This window comes from Pituophis catenifer, unplaced genomic scaffold (genome assembly GCF_029215685.1).
Source record: "Pituophis catenifer annectens isolate HBS135680 unplaced genomic scaffold, rPitCat1.0.hap2 SCAF_2, whole genome shotgun sequence".
Classification (NCBI taxonomy): Eukaryota; Metazoa; Chordata; class Lepidosauria; order Squamata; family Colubridae; genus Pituophis; species Pituophis catenifer.
The window spans coordinates 150,977,700-150,990,153 of record NW_027256882.1 but is presented as its reverse complement, the minus strand read 5'-3'; the positions used below and the strand labels follow the sequence as shown (position 1 = coordinate 150,990,153).

The 12,454-nt window shown below is 46.5% G+C and overlaps 1 protein-coding gene across 1 annotated transcript; it reads left to right on the top strand.

The window, feature by feature from the left end:
• Positions 1-8,864: 8,864 nt before the first annotated feature.
• NOG (noggin) lies at positions 8,865-9,539 on the top strand. The gene has a single exon (XM_070934818.1). The coding sequence runs from the start codon at positions 8,865-8,867 to the stop codon at positions 9,537-9,539; it is 675 nt and encodes a 224-aa protein (XP_070790919.1).
• The last annotated feature ends 2,915 nt before the right edge of the window (positions 9,540-12,454 follow it).

Genomic DNA, 12,454 nt, shown 5'->3' with positions numbered 1-12,454 from the left:
ATATAGTAGTACCTCCCCAATTGTATCATCCTGCCCCTTTAGATCTGGTAGAGCAGAATGTGCAGACACCATCTGCCAGTGACTTACATTTGGTAAGCCCTACACAGTGGGCCTTCCTTGCCATGGTGCTCACTTTAGGAAACATTCTCTCCACACACCCCAAAATTAGATTAGTTCCATCCCTCTTAATGTTCTGGAAGTCCCTCAAGACCTGGTTATGTCCCCAGGCTTTGGGATCTATAGATGTGTTTCAATGGCTCCCCTACTGTGGATATATTCTCTGTCAGGTTAGGATTTATATCTTAGCTTTAATTAACTTATATTTTTTTAATTTCTATTTGTGTGTGTGTTTCAGGGGTGAAATCCAAAGATTTCCCTACTGGTTCTGTGGGCGTGGCTTGGTGGGCATGGCAGGGGAAGGATGCTGCCAAATCTCCATTCCCTCCCCACTCCTGGGGGAAGGATATTGCAAAATATCCATTCCCTCCCCACTCTGGGGCAGCCAGAGATGGTATTTGCCGGTTCTCCAAACTGCTGGGCAGCTATATAAATTTGATCAACAAGCAAACATACTCCATTCCAAAGACCGAATGTGATTTTCACACACAGGCTGGCTGTTGGGTGTGAGGCAAGCACATTTCTTTCAACATTTGATAGGGTGAGAGTGTGTAGGAGGAAATGAGCTGAGACAAATGGGAATCGGGGAGGAAGCAACTTTGAATACTGCCAGGTTTTGGTGGGGAGCATAAACCATCCCCATGGCTCAAGAGAGGCTGCTTCTGCTGGGATACAAAATGCAGAAAGAAAGAAACATAATCACCTTGGCCAACGCAGTGAAATAAAGTGATACATGAGGCTATCTGTGACAAAGTGAACCGGAAATACTTGCCTACTGCTCTATTTCTCAATAGCAAAAAACCTGTTTAATATCATTTCAATGATTTATTAAGAAACCTATCATAGCCATATTGATATGTGGAGACACATCAGGCAATTGTAAGATCAACCCTAAAAATATCAGCAATCAAATTAAAAGAGGCTTATTGGTAGCCATGCTCACAAAAAGGTAGGTGAAAGTTGCTAAATAATCTGTGTTAGAGGATCTTGAGTATATACACAATGAGACACGCTTGACTGTTTACTTGCGAACCCTTGGAGTAAGTGAATGTTTGCTAGACTGAGGTAAATGGCGCATGAGGCCACACTGTACCTCAGTTTTATTGATTCTGCAGCATAAACACTCAAAAAGATGACGTTTCTTTAGTAAACAAGGCAAGATGATGGGGATGTTCAGGTTATTCTTTTCATTTGAAATGAGGCATTTGTAAAATATTTCCTGGCCTTTCATTTTGTCAATGAGAGCAAAACATTTTGAGCCCCTGGATAATCTGCTTAAAATATCACTCAGTACTCCCATCAAAATCCTCAAAGTTCAAACTTCAGAGTCAATATTGACCTTTTGAGATCTTCCACTAATCTTTAAACACTTGGGTTGTCCTTTTTATACCTTCTTCATAACTTGGCTTTCTGTGCTGCAGTGTTTTCCTCTGAATAGAAGAGTTCACCAACTCTCTTCTACACCATAATTAAATAATGATCTAATTATTAGTAGTGAATTTTATCATGTTTTCTTAACCAGCACTGATGGTGCTGATGGTCTGCTTTTCTAAGCAATCCTGATCCACATGCCCTCCCCTCCCCAATACCAGGCAGCTGTTTTAGAAGCAAAAAAATAATAAATACATATAAATTTAATATATAGTTTGGCCTTGAGCTCTAACTTTTTAACAGCTGAACCGCTATTTTGACTGTTATGGATTTTAGAAGCCAACTCAGTGTAGCTATATCTGAAGAAAACTCCTATTAATTACTCTATCTACTACTGTATCTATGCACTTATATTTCCATATATATATATATATATATATATATATAATATCCTATAACATATAATATCCCATAACTCCACACTGACAACAGGAAGGGCATCCGGCCAGTAAATACTAGCTCCATTCAGTTGCCCAAACTCCACCCTGCAAGGGATTATAGGGTCATTAAAAGAGGATGGTATATAATATCCCATAACAATTTTGCAGGATAATGTGAAGATCGAAGAAGTAATATCAGAGAAACAATGCCTATTTCCAGCACTACCTCTAGTACTACTTTGTGAAACACAGGATTTCATTTTCACTGGAAAAATCCAGCTCAAATCAGAAGTAACCATTAAGATAAAACATGAAGAAACCCCCATAATCCACAGAAAATATCAGACGTCGTTTTAAGGAAGACTGCCCATAGCTTATTTGGAAAATGATAGCGTAGGGATGTGAATGGCAAAAATCCAAAGGGGAAAAGAAATCAAGATTGGGTGAATATGTCTTTGAGTCGGTCTTGATTCCTGGCAACTGCCTTGATAAGTCCCTGCAGTTTACTTGTCAAGATTTCAGAAGTGGTTGCCATTGCCTACTTCCTAGGGCTGAGAGAGAGACTGGCCCAAGGTCATCCAGCTGGCTTTATGCCTAAGGCAAGATTAGAACTCACACTCTTGGTTTCTAGCCTGGTGTCTTAAATCAGTGGCCCCCAACCTTTGGGGCACCGGGGTCTGGTTCCATGGAGGGGTTTTTCCACGGACTGGAGGGGGCGTGGTTTTGTGTGCTGCCTGCATCCCATGGATGGGGCTTTGCTTGTTTGCGCAGACCAGTTTCTGGCATGCCACAGACCGGTGATGGTTCATGGACTGAGGGCTGGGGACTCCTGTCTTAAATCATTGCACCAAACTGGCTCTCAAGGTCAAGATTACAGACACCCAAATATTCTTTTCTGCATATGAGCTTGCAAGAAGTTTGTAGTATTACTTATACTATATACAAAATAACAGAATATCTAACAATATAAAAAGCAGCTTTTGCATTAGTCCAAGTCTCAGACTGCATTAGTCTCGTTGTCAGGTTTATTTCAGTGCATGGGCTTATTCGACTGATATGTACAAGGTTCGTGTATACATTTATTTATATACACTTTTCTTATACATGCATTTAATTTGGGTGCATGCCAGGGGTGAAATTCAGCAGGTTCTGACAGGTTCTGGAGAAATGGTAACAGAAATTTTGAGTAGTTCGGAGAACCGGCAAATACCACCTCTTGCTGGCCCCAGAGTGGGGTGGGAATGGAGATTTGCAATATCCTTCCCCCAGGACTGGGGAGGGAATGGGGATTTTGCAGTATCCTTCTTCCAGGAGTGGGGTGGGAATGGAGATTTTGCAGTATCCTTCCCCCAGGAATGGGGTTGGAATGGAGATTTTGCAGTATCCTTCCCCTGCCACAGCCACCAAGCCACGCCCACCAAGCCACACCATACCCACCAAGCCACGCCCACAGAACCGGTAGTAAAAAAATTTGAATTCCACCACTGGTGCATACATTTCAAAATTATTTTTCACTTGAATGACCATGAAGGCAATGAACTATTGCCCCAAACCTGGGGCAACTTAAGATATTTTTAAATTTCTCTCTATACACAAAACTGTCCATGTTAAAAAAAAAAAATTAGATCAAGTAGTTGCATTTGTACAGAGACAAGAAATGATTAACTGCGTAGACCAGGGATTCCCAAACCTCAGGTCGTGGATCAGCACTGGTCCAAAGCCTGCCAGGAACCAATCCATGCAAGCGAGCAAAGCCCATCCATGCACACAATGGGATCCAGGCACCACATGAAACCATGCTCCACTGGTCCACAGAAAGAACGCCCTCGGTGGAACCAGTTCCTGGTGGCCAGAAGGTTGGAAGCCACTGGTGTAGACGACTGGAACTTCTGACGTAACTGAGGCCTCACATTTTAACCTGGAACGCCTTAGTTTTAAACTAGAACCTCTGAGTAAGTCAAGCCAAATTCACACATCTATGGATCCCTCCTGTCATCCTTTGCTGAAGCTGGCAGGGTGCTAACCTGCCCTAATCTTTGCTACTCCCTTTGCTATCTCATGTCACACATTGAAGTGGGCTCTGCACTGCTGTACACCTATAGCACACATCAGAGTAAAGGGCACTGCTGGTTTCGGAGCCAACCTCATCAGGATCATCTCCAATTGGCACACCGATTTTCGTGCAATTCTTTTAGATGTGCTATTCAATGACACCTACGGTCAGGTGGACAGCGCTCCAACTGAATCAATGCAGTGTGTGAAGACAGACACTGATGCAATGAGAAAAGCAGGTGGCCCATCTCTCCTTGGCCCCTGTGTATTTGTTGATGCATCTGGAGTAAGGTTGGTTATGTGTGGAGCTCCATATCTGTGTCTATGCAGTAATTGGACTCTCTGCCTACTCACCTAACAAACCTTTTCAGATTAGGTGAGAAATGAAACCGCCCTGAAGGACATATGTGGGGTCCTCCCATCACTTGTGCATGGTGCTGCTGAAGATTTATGGCATCTACCATGAATTCCACCCGCTTGCTATGTGTACGTAGGCTGGCTAACCATTTGCTCAGACTGAAGAAGCTACTTTGGCTAAGCAGCAAAACATTTCAGACTAACAAGAAAAGAAGTCCAGTTGCCATAACACAACTTCCAGAAAACTCTACCTGGATGGCTGAGAATCTTTATTGACATGGTAATTAGAAAGTTTGTGTAAACTGGCTAAGCACAACCCTCGTGTAGCATTTGATAATTAGGGGATCCTGGCATAAGAGGTTGGTATACATACCAAGAGCTTGATATGATTGTCTCGCTGTGTGTTCAAAGCACAGCAAGATAATTGCTCATCCAAAATACCATTTTTTTTAAAAAAAAGGGAGGGGGAGACTAATACTGTGGTTTGATCTGGCAAAACAAGAATGAGCAGCAGGAACAGTGTTCAGTGTACTGAAGAGAAGGAGACAATCCAGAACTACAGCACAGCTGGAAGGGAGCACTAGATCCCTACCCAGAACAGATTAAAGCAAGATACCTCTCCTTCGGGCATTAGTGTGCCCCACATTGACTACATGGAGGGATCTGAACCATAAGACAGAAAACACCGTTTCAGTAGCCGAACATCTGGCTGATCTCACAATACAGGTCACAGCACACAGAGCAGGACTACCAGTGTAAGGAATCTGTGCAGATGTGCCCTCTGGAAGCAACAAACTCCTAATTTTCAAAACCTGTCCAATTCATCAGGGCTGTAGTTAACTCTTGCAAACATAAATGCCATAAAAGCAAGCACTTTACACCTGGAAGAAGGCCTTGGTGATATTGTTCGCTGCTTGGGAACTGTCAATCACAAAAACTCTTCTTCCGTTTCCTTTTTTCTTTCTTTTTTTTTAACAGTGTGCGCTTGGAGGAAAATCTCTGCATTTCTCTATGTATCCCGATTGCTTCTCAAATTTTAGTAGGAACTTGATCATGTTTGGCTAAATTGGGCAGCCCAGAATATCTCCAAAGTGGTTTAATGCACATTACTAACTTTTTCATATCTGCAACAAGCCCCCCCCCACCTCCCCACCCCTTATAGAAATTCCCATATTCTATTAAGGCCGAAGAATGAACATTTGGAATTGCTCAAGCTTTTCTGGAACAAAACTGGATATTTCCCCCTTTTTTCCTAGCCTTTTTCTAAATGTGCTTTAAACTCTTGGCATTTGAAATATTATTGGTAGTAAGCCACTCTACTAGCAAGAAGAAAGATAATAACGGGGACTGGCCCGAACTGTCTTTCAATCTGAGAAAGTGGGGAATTTAATTAAATATGTTTTAGCAGAAAATAACAATTTTTTCTATCTGTCTCCAGAGGGTTATGAAGACCACATCAGATGTTATAATCTCACTCTATCCTACTCACAGGTAATTACCCTGAAGGAAAATGATCCTCTCCAACATCCTCCATCAGCTTTGTAGCTGGATTTGAACTTGAACTTACCTTCTAAAATCAACAGTATATTTTAGATCAACCTTCCACAACTTTGGCAACCGTCAAATAGTAAGTAGACCACAAATCCCAGAATTCTGAGTAATGGCCACATTGGTATTGAATGCGGATAGTTTACATTCGTACATCCAGCAGGCATCCAGATTGGGAAAGATTGCTTCCCATGCATTTATTGATATGTTTACATGATGCCATGCCTGCACAACTATAAGTGATCAGATTCGTGCTCTGAAGAAAATCAAATTTTAAATTCCTTTCATGGCATACCTGGAAGGAAAGTCCTGGGAGACCTGGAGGGAAAAAAAGAGTACGATATATATTATTCTTTCACTTACGTGGATTTAGATTCAGTTACAGGCCTTATAGAGGTATGGTATGGCATGAAAATCAAAAAGTTGATTCAAAGGCCTTGCAGAAAAGTTTGATTTTTGGAACAGGGATTTTGAAAGAATCAGGAATCAAAATGTTTTTACAGTCATTCCAATCCATAGGAAGTCCGGTGGCAGATGCTGGTGGCTACCCGATTTTATTTTGTTACACACAACGACCTCTTGTGCATCAGTTGCAAACATTTTTGGAACTAAGGGCTTTGCTCACAAGTCAAATGCATTTCACATTGCATGGAGCTGACCACAAGGACAATTTAGAAGCTGGTTTAACATGCGTTGGCCCTGATATTTATGGCGCACAGAGGGTCACTCGTGTAACAACTCTACGACAAGCATTGCATTAGTTGCCACTTCACTGTGGCCCAGGTGCAATTTCATACTTAAATACATATTTAACCCAGGGATTGGATATCTCTCCAACTGCTTTTTCTGGGTTAAACCTGCCACCCTCTGAGATCAGCAATAGTACTGAGGGGCCAACCACGGAGGAAATGCCATCTGCAAGGAACCCAGAGCTGAAGGACTCAAGTAGGACACTTCCCTTTGGAAAAACCTACCCCTGCGTATTCAGATCACCCCATCCTGATTGTGCTTCCAAACAGCTCTGAAAACATGACTGTTCAGGACAGCATTTGTAGACAGCAAGGTGACAGCATCTAGCTGACCTTGTAAAGTTAAGCAGGATCAGGCCTAGTTAGTGCAGAAATCCCAGGTCTATCAGCTCAACCAGTCAATCCAAAAAAATCTGCATTAAGGAAGTACGCAATAGCACACCCTTTCCAGGAAAACTGCATGATGTATATGTGAAGTTCACACAAGATTGAACATTCATTCATTCGTTCGTTTGTTCATTCGTTCGTTCATTCACTCACTCCAAGGATTTGTATGGCTGCCCATTTAAAAACAAGCAGTCCCAATGTGGCAAAAAAAGTGAACAGTTTCACTATACCTTTGTTAAATCAAGCTGTTTTAAATGGTACATTAAAACCTTAAATAGATGGAATTGCTTAAGAAAAGCTTCTTGATGCTCTAAAGCAGGGGTGGGCAACTGTGGCTCTTTTACAACCTGTGGACTTCAACTCCCAGAATTCATGAGCCAACTTGGCTGTCTCAGGAATTCTGGGAGTTGAAGTCCACAGGTTGTAAAAGGGCCACAGTTGCCCACCCCTGCTCTAAAGTGACACTACCTTGCCACAATATCCAGGCAACAATGTTGTCTTCGGTTTGCAACTCTCATTTACTTTATTCTGTGTGTGAACCCGCGAGGAAAAAGCAGAGAGGGATGCGAGCTCAAGAGGCCGCCAGCAGAGGGCGGGCTACCCTCCTGCTCCCCCCTTCTCTCTCCCCCCCCCGCCCCTTGACTTAGCATTAGCCAGCAATTTCACGCTTGGAGAAAGGAGGCGTTTGCAGAGCCCTTCTTGAGTTAGAAGCCAACTAGAATTACATCACGGGCTCAAGCGTGGAGCCGCGCAAATAAATGCAGCGGCAACCAGGTACCAGGGCAATCCTAGGGGGGGAAAGGCACGAGGTGAGCGAGTTTGAGCGGCCAAAGTAAAAAAAAAAAAAAAAAAAAGAGGGCGTGAGCGGCTAGAAAGAAGCCAGTCCCGGACGATGCACACGGAGCGACGCGGTGCCTTGCAAGGTTGCACAGGCTTGCTTGTCCGCTGGAGCCGACCTCGCGGAGTATAAAAGCTGGCTGCAAGGCCGCCTTCTAACTCATAACCCAGCGCAGTTTAGGAGCGTGCCCGATGGAGCAGTGGCCAAGCCACCTCGGATAGTTCTCTTTTTGCTACGGAGAAGCAACTGAAGAGGCTTCTGCAAAAGAGCATCACTTCCCCAGCTTGAAGCTCGCCAGGGAGAAAGAGGCTGCCCACCCACCCCACCTTACTTCCCTTCGGCTGGGGTGGCTGGAGCAACCGACTGAGCGATTTGCCTCCGGGACTTCGGGAGTACCAGATCGCCTTTGCCTTCCCCCCCCCCTCCCGTCCCCACGCCCACGAGTTTCCTCTTTTAAGGAGAAGTGCCTGAAAAGAGCGAGTCGGTGGTTTCCATAGTGATGGAACAGAAAGTGCAGGAAATTTAAAGACGCTGGATCTCCGCGCAGCAGACTAACTGGTGCCAACGTGCGTGGCGGCGGCGGCGGCTGTTGCAAACTGCAAAGAGACGGGAGCCGAATGGAAGTTTGCAGAGGTCTCTTCTGCTGAGCGCAAGCCCCCGAAATCCGGAGCCAGAACAATTGCATGGGGCACCCCAGGCTTCTGATTTTCTGCACGGGGCTGTGGACTTTCTCGATCAGTATTACTTACTTCTAAACGGTGCTGGTTTTTTGATTTTTTGCTGCTGTTGCCTACTCACCGGACCCGAGGAAAGGCGTTTGGGCAAGGAGGCTGCAGCCTCTGAAGGCAAGTGGCAGGGGAAGACCCTCCTCTCCTACCCCTCCTTGCTTGGATAACCTCACCTTCCCTTCTCCGGCCGATGCCTCTGCTCAGGCCCGCTTCTGGGTGAACCCTTTCCCCTTTCCTTTTCCCCTCCATCCATCCCTCTCCCTCTCTCTCTCCGAGCATGGATCACCTTCAGTGGCTGGTGAGGCTTTACGCGTTGGCGGTTCTCCTAGGTTTCCGACTGGAACAGGGCGCTTGCCAGCACTACCTCCACATCCGACCGGCCCCCAGCGACAACTTGCCCCTGGTGGATCTAATCGAGCACCCGGACCCTATCTTCGATCCCAAGGAGAAGGACCTGAACGACACGTTGCTGAGGACCCTGCTGGGTACCCACTTCGACCCGAGCTTCATGGCAGTCTCCTTGTCCGAGGATCGTCTCGGCGGGGACGACCTAGCCCAGCTGGACCTGCTGCTGAGGCAGAGACCCTCCGGAGCGATGCCCAGCGAGATCAAAGGTCTGGAGTTTTACGACGGGGGTCTCCAGGCTAGCAAGAAGCACCGGCTGAGCAAGAAACTCCGTCGGAAGCTGCAGCTCTGGCTGTGGTCGCACACTTTCTGCCCGGTCCTCTACACGTGGAACGACCTCGGCAGCCGCTTCTGGCCTCGCTACGTGAAGGTGGGCAGCTGTTTCAGCAAGCGCTCTTGCTCCGTCCCGGAAGGCATGATTTGCAAGCCGGCCAAATCCGTGCATCTGACCATTTTGCGGTGGAGGTGCCAGCGCCGCGGGGGGCAGCGTTGCACGTGGATCCCCATCCAGTACCCGATCATTTCCGAGTGCAAATGCTCCTGCTAGGGCGGACGGGGGGGGGAGCAGCGCGTGCCCTCCGCTCCGGTCACCGCCAACGTCCCGTACAAAACAAGCAAGCCAAGTATAACACCGCGCCTCTTTTTCTCACCGAACCATCCCGGCCGCGAAGCCGGGTTTTGGTCGGCTTCAAAACGCTACGAAGCCTAAAAGGAGGATGGACGTTTGGCCTGCCCGGTTGAAAACGTTGCACCGGTCCGGGTTGCGTGCAAGACAGGCAACTTTTTTGCTTTTGTGTTAAAGACGGGCGTGCGTGCGTCACCAAAGACCTGGGAGAGAAGAGTCCTTGCGCGCACCGGACCCCCCTGCCCTGCAGACCACCCAAACGCCTCCGAAAAGCAGGTCAGTGTTACACCGCGAACTCTTCTCGTCTGCTGTACTTTTAAGAGAGTAGATTCGCTCGGATCATCGCAAATTGAAGTTTTCTCCACCCACCTCCCCGTCTTTAATTTATATTCCAGGAAAAAAAAAAAAAGCGTTTGGAGGATTTATAAACAAACGCTCCTCAAACCTTTGGGGCTTTTTTTTTTTTTTTTTGCAAATACTTTTTTTTTTAAAAAAAAGAACAGAGGACTTTTAACATAAAACGGTTTTTTTATTATAAATGGAAATATTTTCCATTCTTTAGGGAACAACGTTTTCGAGTGATTTGCGTTGTGCATTTCTTTTTTTTTTTTAACGGACTTCCGAGATTATGACTTTAAAACGATACGATGACTAAAGGTTAAGACACGTTGTTACTGTTGTGTACATAGCGGGTTTGGTGGTGTTGTTTCTTTTCCTTTGGACCGTCTTTTCATCTTCTGTGCGTGGAAGAGAGTTTGCTATTTATTCTTTATATTCATTCCCTTGTAGTCGAAAGTTCAGCTCAAAATTAAAATCAACCACTAAAAGATCAAACCCTCCTTGGATTCTGTGGGGCGCGGTTTGGGGAGGGGAGGGGAGGGGGGACGCTGGCCGGAGCCGCGGAGGCGGCGTGCGGGGAATCGGGGCGACTTGAAAGGGGAAGGAAGGCGCACCCCCTTTTTTTCCCCAGCAGATCCACCTTCCTTGGAAGCAAGTCCCGCCGGGGTGGATCGGCGTGACTCCCCCCCAGCCAGCCCGCTCCGCTCTGCTCCACTCGGGAGCGGGAGAAAAACTCTAGAAAGCGCGCTGGTTGCTTGTTTGCTCGCTTCTCCGTCGCCCCCATGGGAAGGCTCGGGGCAGACGCCTTCGGAGAGACGGCGGCGGGAGGCGGGCCCCAGGCTGGGAGGAGAGGGCGGGGGTGGTTGCCGCTTTGACATCTCATTTACCAGGAGCCACGTGTCTCTGACACCTACCCTTGTGGCCGAGCCCCGCTGAAACTCGAGCCCCGGCGGCGCGTTCTTTGGCGCTCGCTGCAGACAGTCGCCTATCCCGGGCACGGCCGAGCCAGCGCCCCTCTCCGCCTTCCCGCCCCTTTTCTCTTAACCCTTCGCCTTCGGGAAAGGGAGCGATCGGCCGGCGTGAAACCGGAGCGCGCCTTCCCTACTTTCCCTTGCTTTCTCCTCTGTTCCCCCTAAGCCCAAACTGCTCCCCCTTTTGGGGGGCGAGTAAAGACGAGCCTTTTCTCCCTCTCTCTCTCTCTCTCTCCCAGGAATACAAATGGGTTGTTGACCGCAACATGCCAAATGATTGAGAGTAGTTTCTCCTTCAGCCTAACTGGGTTAATCTGCTCACCGCAGTTCTAACTTTTGCCCTACTCGGAAAAAAAAACATTGGAAGATGTTAGCAGGTTTGGCTTCGGGTTAGTGAAGGAGGGAAGAAGCACCTGTTTTCACAGCACCTTCCACTAGACCAGAGTCTGAAAAGCAAGAGAGGCTCTGACCAACCTTTCCCTTGCTTTTTCTTTGAAGATGTTTCACTTCTCATCCAAGAAGCTTCTTCAACTCTTGACAGGATAGTGGGGAATGGAATCCTGTCAGAGCTGAAGAAGCTTCTTGGATGAGCAGTGAAACGTCTTCAAAAGTTGTCTCCTGAAAAAGCACCTTTGGGGCAACCATGACCCTGATGACTGAGAATCTCTACAGACTTTTTTTTTTTTAATTTGATTTATATGCTGCCCTTCTCCGGAGACTCAGGGCGGCTTACAATGCGCTAAGCAAAGCCTTCATCCTTCTGTATATTTATACAAAGTCAGCTTATTGCCCCCACAACTGGGTCCTCAATTTACCTACCTTAGAAAGGATGGAAGGCTGAGTCAACCTTCAGCCTGGTGAGATTCGAACCTGCAGTAATTGCAGGCAGCTGGTCTTAATAACAGGGTGCTTTAGACCACTGTACTACCAAGGCTTTCCTCCCTCACCTTTAGTGATCGCAGAGCCTGGTGCTGCCGGTACTTCTTTTCCAAACCAAAATAATTAGCACCTAACAGTGTGAATGCTCCAGGTAACATCATGCAGGATGCTTAAGACAGCTCCTTTTACACATTTCACCAATTGCTGTGGCGCCTACCCCTGAGGTGCTTAGGTTCAGCCAAGTACAGAAGTTGCTTCTGTTTTAGAATTGCTTCTGAAACAGATGTGGGACAGTCAGAAATCCAGCTGTTTACATGAAGCACATGGATGTCCGACCTTTTGGTTTCCTGGGCTTCCACTAACTGAAGAAGAGTTGTCTTGGGCCGCATATAAAAATATAACTAATGTATATAAAACACATAATGTTAAAGGTTGCACGCTGCAGCCGCATTACTAGCTGCCTGGGACTGCATGCAGACCCTCCTGCTCTGCTCTATTACTTGTCTCCAGGAGCTGGGCCTAGTGGTTTTGGGACTAATAGACCAAAAGTCATAAATCATATAACATTCTACCTAAGCATAGGGAAAGTGGAGGCTCTGTCTACAAAAGAGGAAAGGACTAACACAGGATCTTTGGGGCCTGTAATTT

Bases quoted from the DNA above. Each gene is read 5' to 3' on its own strand.
- NOG (XM_070934818.1), top strand. From the start codon at position 8,865: ATGGATCACCTTCAGTGGCTGGTGAGGCTTTACGCGTTGGCGGTTCTC.